Source organism: Zootoca vivipara, chromosome 2, assembly GCF_965207765.1.
Source record: "Zootoca vivipara chromosome 2, rZooViv2.hap1.1, whole genome shotgun sequence".
Lineage (NCBI taxonomy): Eukaryota > Metazoa > Chordata > Lepidosauria > Squamata > Lacertidae > Zootoca > Zootoca vivipara.
In genome coordinates, this window is record NC_142584.1 from 112,230,583 (window position 1) to 112,252,636 (window position 22,054).

At 48.4% G+C, this 22,054-nt stretch overlaps 2 protein-coding genes across 2 annotated transcripts in view; both read left to right on the top strand.

The window, feature by feature from the left end:
• LOC118081151 (uncharacterized) overlaps positions 1–22,054 on the top strand; it is a 52,791-nt gene that overhangs the window by 15,177 nt on the left and 15,560 nt on the right. The window lies entirely within an intron of this gene.
• LOC132591563 (uncharacterized) lies at positions 749–11,513 on the top strand. Its single transcript, XM_060270684.2, has 4 exons — positions 749–912; positions 2,384–2,534; positions 2,735–2,911; positions 9,543–11,513. Exons 2-4 carry the CDS (start codon positions 2,435–2,437, stop codon positions 11,132–11,134), a joined length of 1,869 nt encoding a protein of 622 aa, XP_060126667.1. The 5' UTR covers positions 749–912; positions 2,384–2,434; the 3' UTR covers positions 11,135–11,513.

Sequence of the window (22,054 nt, forward strand, 5' to 3'; positions counted from 1 at the left end):
ACACACACACACACACATAACAGTTCACTGATAAATGTAACAATAGCAAACCCAGATCAAGACAGAGTGTGGTTAACTTGGCTGGGAAACAGGGACAAGTAAATATCTATTTTGCATCACTTGATGGGTGTATGGTGGAGGTAAATGGAAGGGTGGGGGCAAGCCCTGATGCTCAGGTTTCTGTTGCCAGACCCTCTCAATTTGTGTTGTATTTGTAATGTATCCAATGATGTGATTTTAGGGGTGTTGTGGGTATCTCTGTAAAACTGATCAAAATGGGAGCCATCCCTTGTTCTGGGCTTCATTCCTTCCTACTTCATCCTGGTGGTGGTTGGAAGTTCTGTTGCAAGTGTTTTTGTTTTTTGTTTAATAAATATCAGGCCTACTGGCTGCTGTTTTGCTCCTTATATTCCTGGCTGGTGTCTTTGCTTGGTAATCCAGGCGAGCCCAAGGATTTTCCTATAACAAGACCCTTTAACTTGCTCCTTAAAATGCAATCTGAACAAAACTGGTAAAGCAGTAAAGAGTTTATTCAGGACAATACCGTCTTGAAAGAGCGGGGATCCAAAGCAGGCACAGTCCAGCGGGCAAAGTAGGAGTTTATATTCCCTATGCACACGTTTCTTCCCTCCTCTCCCCATTGAATGGGTGCTACAAGGTTTTCCTTCCCCCAATTATCAAATAACAGGCGCGGCGTGGAGAGAAACTTCTCCTTCCTCCTCACAGTTGCCGCCACTTCCGGCTTCACCAGCAGAGATAAAAGCGGTGTTTGCAAATGAGGAAAGGAAGGAGGCGGGAAGTGGGGCTGCATTGTGCGGAGGCAGAGGAGGGGGCTGCTTCCTAATCAAGCCTCACTCCCTGCCTCGCGCGCGGGGGCTCCCTTTCCCGCCCCCCCGCTGCCCAGGATTTCGAGTGAGTGCAATGCTAATGGCGGGGAAGGAGGGAAGGGGGTCCAGGATGAGGAGCCCCGGAACAGGGAGAATAGTAAGGAGGAAAGGGAGCTGTTTTTTTAAATGGGGGCTTTGAAGGCGGAGTGGGGGGGGGGAGAGAAGCTTCCTTCTGCAAGGATCTGCTGCAAAGGGGGTTGCAGGTATGGAAGGGGGAGAGGGGTGGGCATTGCTGGCCACGATCGCCTTAATTATAGCATGAAATTTGATTTTAATATCTATACCCTGGCAGAAGACCCCTCGGAGGAATACCTTATCTTTAGGCACCAGGCGAAAGCATTCCTCTTCTCCCAGGTGTTTGGCTCATTAAACAATCTATGGCCTTCACAACTGCATTGGGGTGTGTATGTGTGTCTATTTCTTACTCTGGTGTGCATTTCTGTGTTTTTCTATTGCAAGCTGCCCTGTGATCTTCTGAGGAAGTGCAGTAAAGAAATGTAAAGAATAGCAGCAAAAATAGGAAGCCCTGTTGCAGTTGAAGGGGTTGTTGGGACAGAGTCTCTGATCAGCATGCATAGTAGAAGAGGCTTAGGAAGCAGCAGCAACAACAACAATTCACTACTTGCGCCCTGCCCATCTGACTGTGTTTCCTCAGCCACACTGGGCAGCTTCCAACAAAATAAAAAACACACAAAAAACACCCAAAACCTCCCAGTACAGGGCTGCTTTCAGAAGTCTTCCATTTTTTAGAACTGGCCTTTGAATTTAAAGAAATCCCCTCTTTAAGTAATCATGTGGAGTAAACATGTATGTTGTCCTCTAGATCCACACACACACATAGTATGAGTAAGCAGTGCTCCAATGTGCTTCTCTTGTGAACTTGCCTTCTAAGTTGTTTACTCATGACCAAAGCTCCTGTTTCCACTACTTTTAACCCACCCCACTCCCACAGCATGGAAGGAAGAGGGCTTGTTAATTCACAATACCAGGCACTGCAGCTCCTTCCCCTCTCACTGGGCTGCAGAGGAGGAAGCGGATGGGTTTGAAGGCTCATTGCATCAGCCGCCTCTCTCCCCTGAGCAACAAGAGCAAAGGGTGTTTGCAGGAGGTCAGAGGGAGCAGTGGGCAGATCCACCGCCTCTCCCAGGGAGTCCAGATGCAAGCAAGGGGCTTCCTCCTTCTCCATGCAAGGGCCACCCATGTATTCAGAGCAGTCCATTGCAGATTAACTCTTAAGTTCCAAGGGATCTACTCTCAGGCCACTAATGTGCATACCATACCAGCCTTTGAAGGGAGGTGGGACAGGCAGGTGAAAGGAATGGCCAAAGGTGGTTGAAAATGGGTGAGGGATCCTGGGAAGGTGGTGCCCAATTGGGGCTTCTCCAGGGGCAGCAGAATGTCTTGGGCAGGAGAATCCCTGCAGGGGCTCTGAGACTCCTTTGGCTTCTTCCTCCTCCCAGGAAGCTGCAACTTGCTCTGATTTCTGCCCTCCTCAGGAAGTTGAACCTGCAAACCTAGCTGAGACTGAACCTGCAAACCTGGCCAGGATGGAAGGAGGAAGATGGACGGTTGATCTGGTCAGGCTGTCTCCCGCATCCTTCCCCACAACCTCTGAGCATTCCCTCCCAGGACCCTGGGAAAAATCTGGTGAGTTCCAGGGGAGAGGAGATGGGGACAGGGATGGGTGGTTGATGGAGGGAGAAGGAAAGAGGAAAAGATGGAGAGGAGACAAAAGGCAGAGAGTTTCTGGCAGGAAGAATATAGGGGTGAGGCCTTCTCCAAAGTTGTCCATAAACTTCTTTAGAAGTGATTCTTAAAGCCCAGCTAACGTTTTGATTTGCTTGCAGCTTCCTCTGGCTTCTGGGCTCCTCAGGAAGCTGAACCTGCAAACCTAGCTGAGACTGAACCTGCAAACCTGGCCAGGATGGAAGGAGGAAGATGGACGGTTGATCTGGTCAGGCTGTCTCCCGCATCCCTCCCCACAACCTCTGAGCATTCCCTCCCAGGACCCTGGGAGAAATCTGGTGAGTTCCAGGAGAGAGGAGATGGGGACATGGCTAGCTGGTTGGTGGCAGGAGAAAGAGGGAAAGATTGGGAGGAAGAAGGAAGGGGTGAGGCCTTCTCCAAAGCACTATGGAAATGCTTCCCATAATTTTAATCCATATATTTAAATTGCTTCTCTTACTTTTATTTTTATAGACAAGTTCAGAGTGATACATTCCACCAGCATCAAAACACAATAAATGCATGCACCTCCTCAGTTTGGTGGGCTTAAGGGACAAAGGACCCGTTATCATAATACAGTGGAACCCCTCCTTACGAATGACTCTACTTACAAAAAAATCGACTTACGAATGAAAAAAATTGGGGTGCGCTTACGAATTTCTTCGACATCCGAATGGCCTCAGTGCCCCGCGCTCGCCCCCTACTGCCGGATTGGGCCCTTGCCAGCCTCATTGCCCCGCGCTTGCCGGCGCTGCTAGATCGTGCCCTCATGGTTGCTGTTGCCGCCGCCGCCGCCAGGCCGGCCTTATACAGCGAGCGGGGCCGTGGAGGAGCGAAAGGCAGAGGCCTCGGCCACCTGCCCGCCTGGCTCCTACCCGTAGCGTGCGCTCGCTCGCCTGCCTGCCTGCCTGCCTGCCTGCCTGCCTGCCTGCCTGCCTGCCTGCCGATGGCTTCTCTTTCTCCTTCGCCTGCTCCGAGCGTTCGCGGAGCTCAGAGCAAGCAAAGGAGAAAGAAAAGCCATCGGCAGGCAGGCGAGCGAGCGAGGAGCGAAAGGAGGAGCGAAAGGCAGAGGCCTCGGCCGCCTGCCCGCCCCCAACCCGTAGCGTGCGCTCACTCGCTCGCCTGCCTGCCTACCTGCCGATGGCTTCTCTTTCTCCTTCGCCTGCTCTGAGCTCCGCGAACGCTCAGAGCAAGCAAAGGAGAAAGAAAAGCCATCGGCAGGCAGGCAGGCGAGCGCGCTACAGGTAGGAGCCAGGCGGGCAGGTGGCCGAGACCTCTGCCCTTCGCTCCTCCGCGGCCCCGCTCGCTGTAGAAGGTTGGCCTCGCAGCGGCAGCAACAGCCATGAGGACACGATCTAGCGGCGCCGGCAAGGGCGGGGCAATGAGGCTGGCAAGGGCCGAATCCGGCGGTAGTGGCGAGCGCGGGGTAATGAGGCCGGTGAGGGCCTGATACGGCAGCGAGCGTGCTACAGGTAGGGGCGGGTGGTCGGGTGGCCGAGGCCTCTGCCTTTCGCTCCTCCGCGGCCCCGCTCTCTGCAGAAGGTCGGCCTCGCGGCGGCGGCCATGAGCGCATGATCTAGCGGCGGCAAGCACAGGGTAAGGAGGCCAGCGAGGGCCCGACCCGGAGGTGGCAGCAAGCACGGGGCAACGAGGTTGGCGAGGGCCTGATCCGGTGGTGAGTGCGGGGCAACAAGGCCAGTGAGGGCCCGATCCAGCGGCGGCGGTGAGTCCGGGGCAGTGAGGTAAGGAGGTAAGGCTCCGGAACGAATTAATCCGTTCCCAATGAATTCCTATGGGAAACATCGTTTCGATTTACGAATGTTTCTACATACGAATGGGCATTTGGAACGGATTAAATTCGTAAGTAGGGGTTCCACTGTACACAATTCCTTTGGCTGGAGGCTCTACGCATAGAATCAGGCTTTTGAAGAACAGAAGTGGCCAGTATTATAAGCAAATTATGTAAACTTGCCAATCTTACAGACGGGGGTTGTGTGTGAGAGTGAGTAAGTGGGATAATAATTTATAGTGCCCCTGTAATTTTGTCCGCCCCTACATATAGATACCGTGGTACAACCTTGGTGCAAATTTCAAAATAAGTACACAAAGCCAACAAAGAGACTCACAAGTTTATAGTGACACCAGCTTCCCTGCTCAAAAGTCCACTTTGTCAGACTTCAGCCCACAAAAACTTAGGTCATTATACATTTATCAGCCTTCGTTGTTGTTGTTTAGTCGTTTAGTCGTGTCCGACTCTTCGTGACCCCATGGACCATAGCACGCCAGGCACTCCTGTCTTCCACTGCCTCCCGCAGTTTGGTCAAACTCATGTTGGTAGCTTCGAGAACACTGTCCAACCATCTTGTCCTCTGTCGTCCCCTTCTCCTTGTGCCCTCAATATTTCCCAGCATCAGGGTCTTTTCCAGGGAGTCTTCTCTTCTCATGAGGTGGCCAAAGTATTGGTGCCTCAGCTTCAGGATCTGTCCTTCCAGTGAGCACTCAGGGCTGATTTCCTTCAGAATGGATAGGTTTGATCTTCTTGCTGTCCATGGGACTCTCAAGAGTCTCCTCCAGCACCATAATTCAAAAGCATCAATTCTTCGGCATCAGCCTTCTTCATGGTCCAGCTCTCACTTCCATACATCACTACTGGGAAAACCATAGCTTTAACTATACGGACCTTTGTCGGCAAGATGATGTCTCTGCTTTTTAAGATGCTGTCTAGGTTTGTCATTGCTTTTCTCCCAAGAAGCAGGCGTCTTTTAATTTCGTGACTGCTGTCACCATCTGCAGTGATCAAGGAGCCCAAGAAAGTAAAATCTCTCACTGCCTCCATTTCTTCCCCTTCTATTTGCCAGGAGGTAATGGGACCAGTGGCCTTGATCTTGGTTTTTTTGATGTTGAGCTTCAGACCATATTTTGCGCTCTCCTCTTTCACCCTCATTAAAAGATTCTTTAATTCCTCCTCACTTTCTGCCATCAAGGTTGTGTCATCTGCATACCTGAGGTTGTTGATATTTCTTCCGGCAATCTTAATTCCGCCTTGGGATTCATCCAGTCCAGCCTTTCGCATGATGAATTCTGCATATAAGTTAAATGAGCAGGGAGACAATATACAACCTTGTCGTACTCCTTTCCCAATTTTGAACCAATCAGTTGTTCCATATCCAGTTCTAACTGTAGCTTCTTGTAGCTTTAAGGGCTGCAAAGATGAACCAACAGAAGAATAGTTAATCTATGGACTTCCATCCTACAAGAGACAGTGATGGCCAGCAACTTGGATACCTTGAAAAAAAAGATAATTAGACTGATGTCTGTGCTCTGCCCTCGCGGTCCTAGGCAAAAATGCTTCTTAATACTAGTTTCTGGAAAGCACAGGAAGGCAAAAGGCTCTTGTGTTCAAATCTGCTTGCTGGTTTCCCACAGGCACCTTGATTGGCCCATGTGAGAACAGGATGCTTGACTAGGCAGACCTTTGCCCAATCCAGCAGGCTCTTCTTATGTTCCAATATATTTTTACAGTTACATGTGGCATTACATGTTTTACATCATTCCTGGTATTTTAACATATTTACAGTGTTCTTTAATACAGTGGTACCTTGACTTACAAATATCTCTACTTACGAAAAATGCGACTTACAAATAAAAAAAAATGGTGCGTGCTTACGAATTTTTTCGACATCCAAAGGCCGAATCAGGCCCTCGCCACCGCCACCACCGGCCTCCCGATGGCCTCCCGACCTGCCAATCCAGCCATAGGGCCGGATCGTGCCCTCGCCGCCACAGCCGCCAGCCTACCGCCACCCCCCAAGCTGCTGATCCGGTCACCCTTTTTTGCGATTTCCCCCCTCCCTCCCTCACCCACACCGCGGTGGTGTCTCCTCCCTCCTTCTTCCTTGGCTTCTCCCCACTCTGTGGAGGAAGGGGGCTTGGCTTTGAGAGGAAGCCTCGCCACCCACCCGCCAGCCTCCATGGCCGTGCTGTGGGCTGGAGCTTGGCATACCTGTTGGCCCCACGCCTGGCGCCCAGGAAGGCTGACCACCACTGCCGCTGGCTCCCAACTGCAGGCAGAGAGGAGGAGGAGGTAGGCAGGGGGAGGAGAGGGGCTGGGGGAGAGAGAGAGAAGCTCCCTCCTCTGTGCACGGCCACCACGAAGGACACTCTCTACTGTGTCTGGCCCAGGAGCCGCTCTCGTTGAGCTCCCGCCTGCCCAGCGTGGAAGGCATGGCTGTTGCTACAGCTGCGGTTCATGAAGCCGCCCCGGATTCAAGTGCCAGCCTTGGCCGACATGCTCTGTGCTGCCCTTGGGCGCCCCACTGAGGCCTCTGGGCCCTGGCGCTAGCAGCAGCAGGCCCGGCTGAGAAGGTACAGCCCAGTGCTCGTCTGCCCTCTTCTGCTGCAGATCCCCCAAGATGGGAGCCAAGGCCCCACTGCCCTCCGTGGTCAAAGGGGACCAGACGGTCTCCTCACAGCCACCCACGCAAGATCGGGCCCATCGCTGCTGCCGCCGGCCTCCTGCCTCCCCCCCAGCTGCCGATCCGGCCATAGGGCCAGATCGGACCCACCACTGGCCTCCCCAGCTGCCGATCCAGACATAGGGCCGGATTGGGCACATCGCTGCCACCGCCGACGGCCTCCCGCCACCCCCCCAGCTGCCGATTTGGCCCTAGGGCCGGATCGGGCCCATCGCCGCCCCCCGTCCCGCCGCCCCCCAGCTGCTGATCTGGCCATAGGGCTGGATCGGGCCGTCGTAGTCGGCGGCGGCTTCCCACCGGCCTTTAAAGTGCCTTTTTATAAGGCCCCGGAACGAATTAATCCATTCCCAATGCGTTCCTATGGGAAACATCGTTTCAACTTACGAATGTTTCTACTTACGAATGTGGAACGGGTTAAATTCGTAAGTAGAGGTTCCACTGTATACAGGTAGTTATGAATTTTCCCCACTCTTGATTAAATTTCTTCTCATCTTGATGCCTGATCAAAGGCCACTGAGAGATCTAGCAGAACTAGAAAACAGCTTTCACCTTTGTCCTTAGCCCGCCAGAGATCATTGACCAGCGCGACTGAGGCAGTTTCAGTCCCATGATGAGGCCTAATTCCCAATTGGAAGGAATCCAAATGGTCCACATCCTCCAGGCGTGCTTGGAGTTGTTCAGCAACTACCCGCTCAATCACCTTGCCCAAGAATGGAAAATTTGAGACTGGGCGATAGTTGACCATATTGGCTGGGTCCAAAGATGTTTTTTAAAGAAGCAGTTTAATAACCGCCTCTTTCAGTGGGTCTGGGAAGGCTCCATCACAGAGGGAAGCATTCACCGCTTCGTAGAGCCCATCGCCCAGCCCTTCCCGACTCGCTTTTATGAGCCAGGATAGATAAGGATCCAGGAGACAGTTGGACCAGACCAGGGCCGTCTTTAGCATACCCGGCGCCCTGGTGCGAAGATCCCTCCGCCGGCGCCCCCCATTTCCCAGAGTTGAACCCCCCCCAGTCCTTCCAGCTTTCCTTTGGGCTCTTACCTCTCCAGTCCCAGTCCTCTCCAGTCTTGGCCTTGCACAGAGTGCGCGGGTCGAGCGCCACTGCTGCTGCCTCCGCCACCACACCGGAACTCCGTGCTGCGCCGGTTCCCATGCGTCATGGTAGAACCAGTGGTGGTCTTGGGGGCAGTGGTGGCTCCCAGCGCCGCGCCCTTACAGCGTCCCGGCGAAACCTCTGTGGGAGAAGCCCCGTTGGGTTCTGCCGGTGGCGGCAACTGCTCCTCTTCCTCCAGGGCTGCTTTTCAAGAGCCCCCTCTGTGACCTCTCCACTCGGTGCGCCTCATGACGGGGACGGCTGGTTGCAGGCAGGAAGGTGGCAGGGAGAGAACGGAGACTCAAGCGACGTCCCGTGTGCACAAGGCAGGCCCCTCTGTGCGCTCCATCTGAGAGGAAGAGGCGAGCCCAAAGAGCAACAGCGCGCTCTGCAGCTCACAGACAGCGCTTCATTGCCGCTCGCTCGTGACCCCACATAGGCTGCCAACAAGGATGACCCTGGCGCTGTGTTTCATTGGTAGAGTGCTGCCATGTGGCGTCGCCTCTACCAATGAAACACAGCGCCGGGATGAGGGCGCTGTAGAGCGGAACAGGGTCCTAGTGCCCCTGCTCCACTCGCTTACCTCCCTGCTCTCCCCTGAGCGGTGTGGCTGGCGGGCGTGCAAGAGGAGGGGAAAGGGAGGCCGCCACACAGCTCCCCCACTTGCTGAGCGCCCAGGCGCCCTGGCACCCCGCGCCACTAGACCCAATGGGCGAGACTCTCAGCCCTGGACCAGACCCGGAAGCAGGGATAGTCCTCAGACAACAACTAAACCTGCCTCCTTGGCAATGACATGGTCTGTTCTTAGCATAACTCCTCCTCCTACACATGATCACTGAGATTGCCTGACCCAGGACATCCCCTCTCTGTGGAACCTGCCCCAGATGTTCTGTTGGCGTGGGGCCTACTCCCAGGCAGCCACGACCCTCTCCCCTTAAAACAACACAAATCATACCAAAAAACAGTAGAAACCAGAAAACCCCCAACAACAACAACATACACTTTTACTAAAATTAAAACAATCCCAAGCCCCAACCAAACCTCTATCCCACCCCCAACAAAACCAAAATTCAAAATACCACAGATTAAAAACTATTAAAAACATATAAAAACATGGCAGCAGCCCCCACAACAGCCACAGCAACAACAGCAGGAGTCTCTGGGTGGGGATGATGGCTGTCCCCACAGATGGCTGTCCCCACAGAGGGATTGCAGGGCCAGGAACATAGAGAGGACAGTGGAGAATGGAGACTGTGTTAAAATAAGAGAAGATGAACATTGAGATTGACATGTGTTCAGTTCCTTTTTTATCTTGCTTGGAAGTCTAACAGGATTCTCTCCCACCCCTAACTCCCAAACAGGTGAGGAAGATGACGGTCACAATTCTACGAAGTCATCGGTAAATTTATTGGGAAGACCAAAGAAACTATTTAAATGCATGGAATGTGGGGTGTGCTTTAGTCACAGTGGAAAACTGAGGATACATCAACAAACTCACACAAGAGAGAGACTATTTGAATGTATGGAATGTGGAAAGAGCTTCAGCCGGAAGGATAAACTTACATTACATTGGAGCACGCACACAGGGGGGAAACAGTTCAAATCTACAGAGTGTGGAAAGAGCTTGAATAAAAATGTAGTACTTCGAACACATCAACAACCTCACACGGGGGAGAAATCATTTGATTGTATGGAGTGTGGAAAGAGCTACAGTCAAAATGGAGCACTTAGAATACATCAACGAACTCACACCGGGGAGAGACCATTTAAATGTATGGAGTGTGGAAAGAGCTTCAGTGAAAATGGAACACTTAGAAAACACCAACGAACTCACACGGGGGAGAAACCATTTGAATGTATGGCGTGTGGAAAGAGCTTCAGTCAAAAGAGAAACCTTATAACACACCAACGAACTCACACCGGGGAGAAACCATTTGAATGTATGGAGTGTGGAAAGAGCTTCAGTCAATATGGAAACCTTAGAAAACACCAACGAACTCACACCGGGGAGAAACCATTTGAATGTATGGAGTGTGGAAAGAGCTTCAGTCAGAATGGAGACCTTAGAATACACCAACGAACTCACACAGGGGAGAGACCATTCGAATGTATGGAGTGTGGAAAGAGCTTCAGTCATAGTGGAGCACTTAGAATACACCAACGAACTCACACGGGGGAGAAATCATTCAAATGTATGGAGTGTGGAAAGAGCTTCAGTCAAAGTGGAACACTTAGAAGGCATCAACAAATTCACACGGGTGAGAAACCATTTAAATGTATGGAGTGTGGAAAGAGCTTCAGTGAAAGTGGAACACTTAGAAAACACCAAGAAAGTCACATGACGGAGAAAGCATTTAAATGTATTGAGTGTGGAAAGAGCTTCAGGAGAAGTGGCTCACTTAGAAAACATCAACGAACTCACACGGGGGAGAAACCATTTAATTGTATTGAATGTGGAAAGAGCTTCAGTGAAAGTGGAACACTAAGACTTCATCAACGAACTCACACGGGGGAGAAACCATTTAAATGTATTGAATGTGGAAAGAGCTTCAGTGAAAGTGGAAAACTTAGAATACACAAACGAACTCACACAGGGGAGAAACCATTTAAATGCATTGAATGTGGAAAGAGTTTCAGTCAAAATGGAGCACTTAGAAGACACCAACGAACTCACACAGGGGAGAAACCATTTAAATGTATTGAATGTGGAAAGAGCTTCAGTCACAATGGACACCTTAGAAGACACCAACGAACTCACACAGGGGAAAAGCCATTTAAATGTATGGAGTGTGGAAAGAGTTTCAGTCAAAGTGGAGACCTTAGAATACACCAACGAAGTCACACGGGAGAGAAGCCATTTAAATGTATAGAGTGTGGGAAAAGGTTTAATCACTATGGAAACCTTAGAAAACATCAACGAACTCACACAGGAGAGAAGCCATTTAAATGTTAAGACCTTCAATCACTATGGAAACCTTAAAAACATTAACGAAGTCACACGGGGGGAATCCAGAGATATATGGAATTTGGAAAGAGCTTCATAGGGAGTAGAGACCTTAGTATTCATAAATGAATTCACACGGGAAACACCATATAAATTTATGTATTTTTCCACTCAGGATTCACTCCTTACTGTTGGGATTATGTTCACTGCCGAGCTACTCAAGCGAGACTAGTATGTCATTTGTGTCTGTTCCCAGGAAAAAGGAATGCACCTTCTCTCTTTTCTCCTCACGTGATGTTTTCACTGTACTGTGCACTCTTTCTTCCGGCTTCCAATATGCCGGACGTCTCTCTCTGCTGCTCTCCATATTAAACCACTACTAAATGTTTCTGTGTGTGTTGTTCTTCATGTTGGGGAACAATCGCATATTTGCTCTGTGGGTCCAGTCTAACAACTGGCCCCCGGCCGGTGAAATGCTAGCAGTGGTAGCAGAGTTATGGCTGTCGGTTCATCGGACCTCTGGTGTGGTTCTTGATGCGTTGGACCTCATTACCGGATGAAAGCAAGCATTCTGGGGGAGTTCGTGCTGAGACGGCCATTTTCCCACCGAAGGAGCTGTGAGTACCGGGACTGATTTACGAGGCACTTAACCTCTGAGAGAGGCAGCTCAATTAGCCGCTTGAGTTTGCTTGAGAATTTATTGTAAGTAAAACCTTTATTGGCATCAAACAAACTCGCAGACAAAATAATAACAGATTAAAAGTGTCGCTGTGGCAAACGCTGTGTTAAGAGAGAGAAGGGAATAATCCGCTATCCGCTTTCACGACAATGGGGCTTCTAATAATTCAGACGACTGCACCATCTTGGTGAGGACCTGGTCCTTCCCCAGCAAAAGGAATTGTAAGATTTCCCACTCTGGTCTCCTTCTGGGGATGCCGAGCCGGTCCAGGAATTGTTGACGAAGGTCGACGTAAAGATTACAATGAAAAACCATATGTAGAAGGCTTTCCACCTGAGGGTCATGACACGGACAGATCCTCTCGTCCTTCGCCCTGCCCGAGAATCTTCCCCACAGGAGGTTCGATGGATTTGCGTTGAACCTGGCCAACGAAAATGCCCTTCTTTCTTGTGGGTTCAGTAGGAAGTCAAGATAATTAGGTTTTGTTTCATGAGCCCACGGGAGGTGGAAAAGAAGGGGGGAACATGTTGTGCCTGCTGCTGCTATAAGATCCTGTCTCTCAATGTCCCACAACCTAGTTATGACTGTGGCTTTGGCAGATTGTAAGGACATTGAGCGGAGGAGTTCTACTGAAAGCCCCAGTTGCTGTACCTTCCTGTTGAAGTGTTGTAGCCCTGGGGGGAGGAAGGTGTCCGAAAGCATTACCTGGAGGAAGGGATCTCTGTCAGAGTCAAGGCAGATTTTTAGAATTTATTGCTTTCTGAAGTCGAAAGCAACAAGCTCTTTTCTTCACACTGGCCCCCGGCCGGTGAAATGCTAGCAGTGGTAGCAGAGTTCTGGCTGTCTGTTCATTGGACCTCTGGTGTGGTTCCCGATGCATTGGACCTCATTACCGGATGAAAGCAAGCATTCCGGGGGAGTTCGTGCTAAGACGGCCGTTTTCCCACCGAAGGAGCTGTGAGTTCCGGGACTGATTTACGAGGCACTTAACCTCTGAGTCAGGCAGCTCAATTAGCCGCTTGAGTTTGCTTGAGAATTCATTGCTTTCTGAAGTCGGAAGCAACAAGCTCTTTTCTCCACAATAGCGATAGAGCAGAAAGTGGGGGACACATTGTGTTCGTTGTTGACAGATGATAATTATGGCATGTGGAACATCAAGATGCAGACGGTTCTTACAAGACAGAATTTGCTTCATATTGTCGTAAGTGCACCCCCGCTTTTGCCGGGTCTGTGATGGATGTCCTGCGACCAACAGGCCAAAGCAGCTCTGGTGTTGCATTTGGACTCATCCCAATTGATCCACGTACAGAATTTGCCCCACGCTAATGACTACTTTTTTATATGCCTGTTGTCTTTGTCCATGGAGTTTTCTTGGCAGGGATACTGGAGTGGCTTGCCAGTTCCTTCTCCAGGTGGATCACATTTAGTCAAAACTCTCCACTATGACCTGTCCATCTTGGGTGGCCCTGCATGGCATAGCTCATAGCTTCTCTGAGTTATTCAAGCCCCTTCGCCACGACAAGGCATTGATCCATGAAGGGGACAAGGCATTGATCCATGAAGGTGCAAGACAGGAGTGCCTGGCGTGCTATGGTCCATGGGGTCACGAAGAGTCGGACACGACTAAACGACTAAACAACAACAATGACTACTAGCTTGCTTTGAGAGATGAACATCTTAGGATTCAGGCTGGGAGCTCTATGCTCCACTTTCAGCGTTTGACCAATTTACACTTGAAGGAGGGTGGATGTTTGCGTACTCATCTTAATGAGATGTGGCAATTACGCCAGCAGCTGTTGGAGAGGAATGTTCTTTTGAATGAGGACATTTTCTGTATTATGGTTCTGAACACAGGTAGGTAGCCGTGTTGGTCTGGATCGAAGTAAAATAAAAAAATTCCTTCAGTAGCACCTTAAAGACCAACTAAGTTTTTATTTTGGTATGAGCTTTCGTGTGCATGCACACTTCTTCAGATACAGTGAAATGGAAGTTTCCAGGCACTTATGTAGAGAAGGGGTGGGGAGGGGTGGGGATGGGGAGGGGGGATCACTCAGAAGGGTGGTGGAAATGGGTGATTGACTGACTGATAGCTGTTGATGACCGCAAACGACTGCAAATGGTTTTGCATGAAAAAGCAAGGGTTGAGATGGCTGAAGATCGCTTATCATGTATAATGAGATAAGAACCCGATATCTCTGTTCAAACCAGGTCCCTCCATGGTTTTGAGCTTGGTGATAAGTTGCAATTCAGCAACTTCTCTTTCCAGTCTATTTCTGAAATTCTTTTGTAGTAAGACAGCTACTTTGAGATCTTGTATAGAATGTCCTGGGAGATTGAAGTGTTCTCCTACTGGTTTTTCTGTCTTCTGGTTCCTGATGTCAGATTTATGTCCATTTATCCTTTGGCGTAGGGTTTGGCCTGTTTGTCCAATATAGAGAGCTGAAGGGCACTGTTGGCATTTGATGGCATACACAATGTTAGAGGATGAGCAATTAAATAGTCCTGAGATGGTATGTTGGATGTTGTTGGGGCCAGTAATGGTGTTGTCTGGGTGTATGTGGCAGCAAAGTTGGCATCTGGGTTTATTGCAGGCTCTGGTACCAGTGTCCATGTTAAGTCTGGTGGTTGTATTATTGTGGGTGAGGAGTTGTTTAAGATTGGGTGGCTGTCTGTAGGCAATGAAAGGTCTTCCTCCCAGAGCTTGAGAAAGGGAGCGGTCATTGTCCAGGAGAGGCTGTAGATCTCTGATGATGCGTTGTACTGTTTTAGCTTGGGAGCTGTATGTGATGACTAGTGGTGTTCTGTTATTTTCTTTTTTGGGTCTGTCTTGCAGCAGGTTCTCTCTAGGTATCTGTCTGGCTCTGTTGATCTGTTGTTTAACTTCATCAGGTGGATATTTTAGTTCTAAAAAGGTTTGCTGTAGATCTCTTAGGTGAGATTCTCTGTCTGTAGAGTTGGAACAGATGCGGTTGTAACGTAAGGCCTGGCTGTATACGATGGATTGTTTGGTATGTTTGGGATGGTAGCTAGAAGCATGTAGATATGTTTGTCGGTCAGTTGGTTTTCTGTATAAGGTGGTGTCTATACGTCCATCCTGTATTTTTATAGTAGTGTCCAAATCTCAGGAACAACCCAGACATTATAATTAAAGAGGCAGACAAGGGTGGAGCTGTCGTCATCATGAACAAAACTGATTACATCCAAGAGGCCCACAGACAACTTTCCAATACTGCCTTTTACATGAAATTGGACTCAGACCCCACACAAGCATACAAAAAAGAACTGAACAAGATTATTAAGGAGCTACCCCTACACATCCAAGAACAGATCCTCACAAACACACCAGCGGAACCTCGGCCAGGAACTTTCTATCTTCTACCCAAAATACACAAACCAGGAAACCCAGGACGCCCCATCATCTCAGGTATTGGCACCATTACAGTGGGTGTTTCCGGCTATATGGACTCTGTTCTGAAACCATATGCTATCAGTGCTCCCAGCTACGTACGTGACACCACAGATTTTCTGAGGAAAATACAATATTTGAACAATCTTCCTAACAATACTATACTAGCCACTATGGATGTGGAATCTCTATATACCAACATCCCACACAATGATGGTTTACAAGCCATAAGGAACACCATTTCAGATAAAACCACAGCGGACTTTGCTACCAAACTCTGCCACTTTGTCCTTACCCACAACCACTTCAAATTTGGTGATGACCTGTTCCTCCAGATCAGCGGCACAGCCATGGGCACCCGCATGGCCCCACAGTATGCCAACATCTTCATGGCAGATTTAGAACAACGTTTCCTTAACTCCTACCCACTCAAACCTCTCCTGTACCTGCGATACATTGACGATATTTTTATTATCTGGACACATGGACAACAGACCCTGGAAACCTTCCACCAGACATTCAATGACTTTCACCCCACCATCAACCTAACAATGAACCAATCTATGCAAGAAATACATTTTTTGGACACTACTATAAAAATACAGGATGGACGTATAGACACCACCTTATACAGAAAACCAACTGACCGACAAACATATCTACATGCTTCTAGCTACCATCCCAAACATACCAAACAATCCATCGTATACAGCCAGGCCTTACGTTACAACCGCATCTGTTCCAACTCTACAGACAGAGAATCTCACCTAAGAGATCTACAGCAAACCTTTTTAGAACTAAAATATCCACCTGATGAAGTTAAACAACAGATCAACAGAGCCAGACAGATACCTAGAGAGAACCTGCTGCAAGACAGACCCAAAAAAGAAAATAACAGAACACCACTAGTCATCACATACAGCTCCCAAGCTAAAACAGTACAACGCATCATCAGAGATCTACAGCCTCTCCTGGACAATGACCGCTCCCTTTCTCAAGCTCTGGGAGGAAGACCTTTCATTGCCTACAGACAGCCACCCAATCTTAAACAACTCCTCACCCACAATAATACAACCACCAGACTTAACATGGACACTGGTACCAGAGCCTGCAATAAACCCAGATGCCAACTTTGCTGCCACATACACCCAGACAACACCATTACTGGCCCCAACAACATCCAACATACCATCTCAGGACTATTTAATTGCTCATCCTCTAACATTGTGTATGCCATCAAATGCCAACAGTGCCCTTCAGCTCTCTATATTGGACAAACAGGCCAAACCCTACGCCAAAGGATAAATGGACATAAATCTGACATCAGGAACCAGAAGACAGAAAAACCAGTAGGAGAACACTTCAATCTCCCAGGACATTCTATACAAGATCTCAAAGTAGCTGTCTTACTACAAAAGAATTTCAGAAATAGACTGGAAAGAGAAGTTGCTGAATTGCAACTTATCACCAAGCTCAAAACCATGGAGGGACCTGGTTTGAACAGAGATATCGGGTTCTTATCTCATTATACATGATAAGCGATCTTCAGCCATCTCAACCCTTGCTTTTTCATGCAAAACCATTTGCAGTCGTTTGCGGTCATCAACAGCTATCAGTCAGTCAATCACCCATTTCCACCACCCTTCTGAGTGATCCCCCCTCCCCATCCCCACCCCTCCCCACCCCTTCTCTACATAAGTGCCTGGAAACTTCCATTTCACTGTATCTGAAGAAGTGTGCATGCACACGAAAGCTCATACCAAAATAAAAACTTAGTTGGTCTTTAAGGTGCTACTGAAGGAATTTTTTTATGGTTCTGAACAGTTTGCCTCCCAGTTTCAGTGCTATCGCGTCCCAGCTGGGCGCTCTGGATGCACAAAACCTGATTACTTGCAAGGGTGTTTTCCTCCTTGCTTAATGAGCAGGACCGTGCTACTGCTCAGAAAGAGCCAATGGGAGGGGGAATGAAGTCAGCGAGTCATCTTCCTCACACAGTGCTTCAGCTCTTAAAGTGGTACGGTGCACAAACTGTGGCTGCCGGGGTCACAGAATTGCCACGTGTCGCAAGCCCAAAAAGGGTTCTACAGGAAGGGGGAGTTCCAAGCCCTCAACAGCGTGTGCGTTTGCATTGCTTGCTCAAGGCGTGCAGGAGCAAGACACAGACCCAGCTTTTGTCATAGACAGTGCAGCGTTGCACCACATGAAGGGCAGTAAACGCGTGTTCAAGACTTTTACCAGGCTGGACTTTAACGTGTCGCAAGCAGACGGAAAGTGTCTCAAATCGACCGGATATGGACCTGTTTTTCTGCAGAGTCTCCAGCTGACTATTCACAATGTGTACTATGTGCCAGATCTCAAGTTTAATCTTCTGAGTGTCTGCCAGCTCACCGAGAAAGGCTTCAAGCTCAACATGCGCAAAGACTTGTGTGTGATTTCCAAGGATGGAGAAGATCTCCTGACAGCTCACAAGGGCAAAGATAGACTTTACTTACTGTCTTTTGCTTCTACTGACTGTTGTTATGTTGTTGACTCTTGTTTTGCAAGCAGAATGTCACTAAATGTTTCCAGCATGTTTATGCTGATATACTAGGTTCTTTGCCACAATCCAGAGGCAAGGCCAAATATTACTTACTGCTGTCTGATCGTTTTTCCAGGTTTTCGTGGGTTTACACAGTGGAGAAGCCGCAGCAAACCTTGGTCAAGTTCTCATAATTTTGTGCTAAGATGAAATTTATGCATGATGGTGTAATTGATTGTTTGTATACAAATGATTTGCCAGTGTTTGTTTCACAGGATTTCCAGGGTTTCCTAGATGAACAGTGCATTCTGCACAAGGTTGCTAAAAGCCAATCATCATGGGACAATGACTTATGTGTTAAAATTAACACTGAGTTACATGAAAGAATGCAGGCGCAGCTGCTTTGTGCAGCGTTGTCTGATCAGAATTGGGCTGAGAGCCTAAAGGAAAGGAATGCTCACCTTATGAGATTCTGTTTCAGAAAAAGCCTTTTGTGAAGCACATTAAGGTTTTCGGATCTCAATTGTGTATGGAGTCGCTTAAAGGGGCACCTATCCAAGGCATTCTAATGGGCTATGAGAAAGGTCAACAAAGAGTTCTGTTGCCTTCCTCCAATGAAGTTATTCTTACCAGAGAGGTAGAATACACTGCCAAGCCGGAGATACATGTTCTCCAAAGCTTTCCCATTGAAGCCAATCCACACGAGTATTCATACACTGAGAGTAGCAGTGCAAGCTCAACCACCGCTAGTTCCGACACAGATGACACTGTCATTGAGAGAGGAGCTCATGCTGTATCCAGGCCTTCATCAGATGATGACACAGTGCTTCAAGCGTTAGAGCCACTATTTACTATTGGCAAGAGTTCTCCCAAAAGCCCTGCAGAGGAGAAACTCAGCAAAGAGGGTCTACACCTCATTTGTAGATCTGAGAGAGTTGCTAAGGGTCAGCCACCCAAAAGGTACTATGGGAGTTTGCCAACACAGCGGTTGCCAATATGGCTGTAGTTTGCACTCCTAAACAGGATACAGAAACACAGGCTAAGTCCACAGATGTGACTAAGCCACAACAACAGGTTGCAAAGTTCAACACTCTTTTTCCTAACAGGGCAAATGCTCTGGTCCCCTGGAAGAATGGCGCACAAAGGCTCCAGCTGGTAGAACCAGTCTCAGAGAGTTCCAAGAATGGAACAAGGGCGGCAGGGTCGTACTATGTTTATGACAACTGTTTGTTTATGGCTCTTGAGGATGCTTTTGCTTTCATAGCTCTTTCATTGCCAGAATCGGGGGAGGATGTTGGGATTATGTTCACTGCCGAGCTACTCAAGCAAGGCTAGTATGTTATTTGTGTCTGTTCCCAGGAGAAAGGAATGTACCTTATCTCTTTTCTCCTCACGTGACGTTTTTACTGTACTCTTTCTTCTGGCATCCAATATGCCGGATGTCTCTCTCTGCAGCTCTCCATATTGAAGTAGTTTAACCACTACTAAATGTTTCTGTGTGTGTTGTTCTTCATGTTGGGGAACAGTCGCATATTTGCTCTGCGGGTCTAACAACTGGCCCCCCGGCCGGTGAAATGCTAACACTTAATTCACCTCAAGAAACTCATAAAGAGGTACTGAAGGAATGCTGTAACAACTGCAAGGATGCTGCTTGCCCAGAGTTGGAAAAACGACACGGTGCCTACCAGAGTGGGCTGACAGACTAAACTATTGGACTATGCAGAGATGACAAGAATGACTGGGAAAGTCAGAAACCAGGAGGTTCAAAATTTCAACAAAGAATGGGAGAAATTTATATTCTATTTGACAGATAACTCTAGACAATAGAACTCTTTGCTAGATCTTAAATAACTCTTGTCATGTTACATAGACTTTGGATAAAATAGAGGACTGACAAATTAGGAGGATTTATAGAATGCAGTTGAAAAGGTTTAGTAAAGAACCCACAGAGGGGAGGAGGGAAGTCTAGAGATTCAGAATTTTTAACATTTAATTTTTAACATTTGTGATTTTGAGAGTGAATGAATTTGTAAAATAAAATAAAAAACATTTTAAAAAGAAAAAAACTCAAAGGGGGAAATACGTTTTAAATGCATGGAATGTGTGTGATGTTCTGGTGTTTGTACATAAATTTGCATACACATTATTATGTAATGACAGTCACATATACTAAATGTACAAAATAAGTGGCAAGTTGTTGCTCAATAAACACGGAGAAAGAGTGAATCTGGAATGCTCAAGGTGTGTGTTTAATCTGTTGAGTTTGGACCTCCACCATTCACTGCCAAAATGATGGGCTGCCCTTGTCTTTTGGATCAGTATCCCAGGTGCTCATTACTTGAACTTTGCATAATCCATTGAAGACCTTTTTACTGATATCATTTTCCAGCTGAATGAAAAGGCCTCTGTGTTAAATGTTCATTTGGGATTGTTTTTAAAACTCATCTCCTATTTTCTGTGCTCTTGTGTTTGAGCTGTTTTTATTAAATATTCTCTGCATCGGTTTCAGACCTGCGGAAAGGTGACCAGTGAGGAGGGTTTTTTTTGTGTGTTTCTTAAGTCACAGAAATGTTTTAAAATTTAAAGGAATGTGTGAAAGAATTAGGGCTACGGGAGATTTGTGAAAGGGACTGAGGATTGGGAAACAGATTGGTTGTGAATGCGAAAGGTGGAGAGGGAGAGAAGAGAAAGCTCAGTCATTTAGTCAGGGCTATGGCTAAAGGCCTTGGACTCCATCCAGCTTTTCTGGGAATTTGTAGTCTCAGGATGTTTTGATGGTGTTTCCTGCTTGGCAGGGGGTTGGACTGGATGGCCCTTGTGGTCTTTTCCAACTCTATGATTCTATGATGTCCAATTGTAGTTGGATGAGGAGGCTCAGACTCTTCTGTTGAGAGGTTCATCCCAGAACTACAGTTCCCAGAGTTCCTGGGAAGTGAAGGTGACTGTCAAGTCTCTGGATGTGCAAAAAATAATTTAGCAGTGTTTGTTTTCATTCTTGTGGGGGAGCACCCTGTTGCAACAGTTTTAATAAAGATCAGGCTTTCTAGCTGCCTTGCTTCTCAATAGTACCTTTGAGACCAACTAGAGTTGGTCTCTAAGATGCTACTGGAAGGATTTTTTTATTTTGTTTTGACTGCGTCAGACCAACACGGCTACCTTCCTGTAACTTGCTTCTCAATAGTCTCTGGTTTGCCTCTGTTATTTTATCCTACATAATAGAGAACCTAAAAGGAGGACTCCATTAGGGTTCTTGGGTACCCAATAAGGGAAAAGGAGCAGTTTTTTTCTTATAACACAAGGAAGCCCTATTTAATGAGAGGGAACCTGGTTCTCGGGGTGTGTCTTGCATTGGGGCGTCCTCTTTTTCCGCGGTTTTTGCCTCTTTCCTTTATGCCTCATCTCTCTCACCAACAGCAAATGTTGCTCTGGATCCAGGCACAGCTTATCCTCGGCTTGTCCTGTCTGAGACAAATATCAACACCTGCCCAACAATTCTGAGAGATTCTACAGTGATCCTGCTGTGCTGGGATGTGAGGGCTTCACCACAGGCAGCCATTACTGGGAAGTCATTGTGGGAAGTGAGGAAATGTGGGCTGTTGGGGTTGCCAGGAAGGCTGTTGGGGTTGCCAGGGCTCGGGGGGAACTGGTGGCGGCGGTGGCGCTTGTTCTCTTGGCTCGGGGAAGGCAGGCAGGCGCTTCCCCGAGCCAAGAGAGCAAGCACCGCTGCTGCCAACGACAGAGCCGGATCGGACGAAGCTTCACCTCCGAAACCGCGCTCCATGCCGGCTGTGTGCGGCAAGACGCGGCGGCGGCGGGGAAACGTTCCGCCGCCGCGTCTTGCCTGCCTCCCCCAACATGGAGCGCGGCTTTGGACACCTCCGAAATCGCGCTCCATGCCGGCGGTACGCTGCAAGACGCGGCGGCGGGGGAACGTCTTCCCCCGTCACCGCGTCTTGCCGCGCACAGCCGACAAGGAGCGCTGGACGTTGCAGTCGGAGGTTTGTTTTCCTATGGCCACGCTTTGCAAGACGAAGCGGCGGCCATAGAAAAACTCTTCTTGCGAGGCAACCTCCGATCGCAAAATCCATTCGTCTAGCGAAAAATTCGTCTTACAGGGCATTCGTTAAGCGAGGCACCACTGTATTTACAAACAACAATGTAAAGAAATTGACTCACTAGCAGGTTTTGAATAAACACCTACAATTTACCAAAGGAATATAGATCTTACAAGAATGTTGTTAACATAAGAATGGAATAATATGAACTTACAATACGAGTAAAAATTAAGAGATATTAGAGTAAGTAGAAGAGGATATTGTTTAAAAA

What these genes read in the sequence shown, in the direction of transcription:
- LOC132591563 (XM_060270684.2), top strand. Translation starts at nt 2,435, where the DNA reads ATGGAAGGAGGAAGATGGACGGTTGATCTGGTCAGGCTGTCTCCCGCA. An exon ending in AGGACCCTGGGAAAAATCTG is followed by an intron (nt 2,535 to 2,734) that starts GTGAGTTCCAGG and finishes ATTTGCTTGCAG; the next exon opens with CTTCCTCTGGCTTCTGGGCT. An exon ending in AGGACCCTGGGAGAAATCTG is followed by an intron (nt 2,912 to 9,542) that starts GTGAGTTCCAGG and finishes ACTCCCAAACAG; the next exon opens with GTGAGGAAGATGACGGTCAC.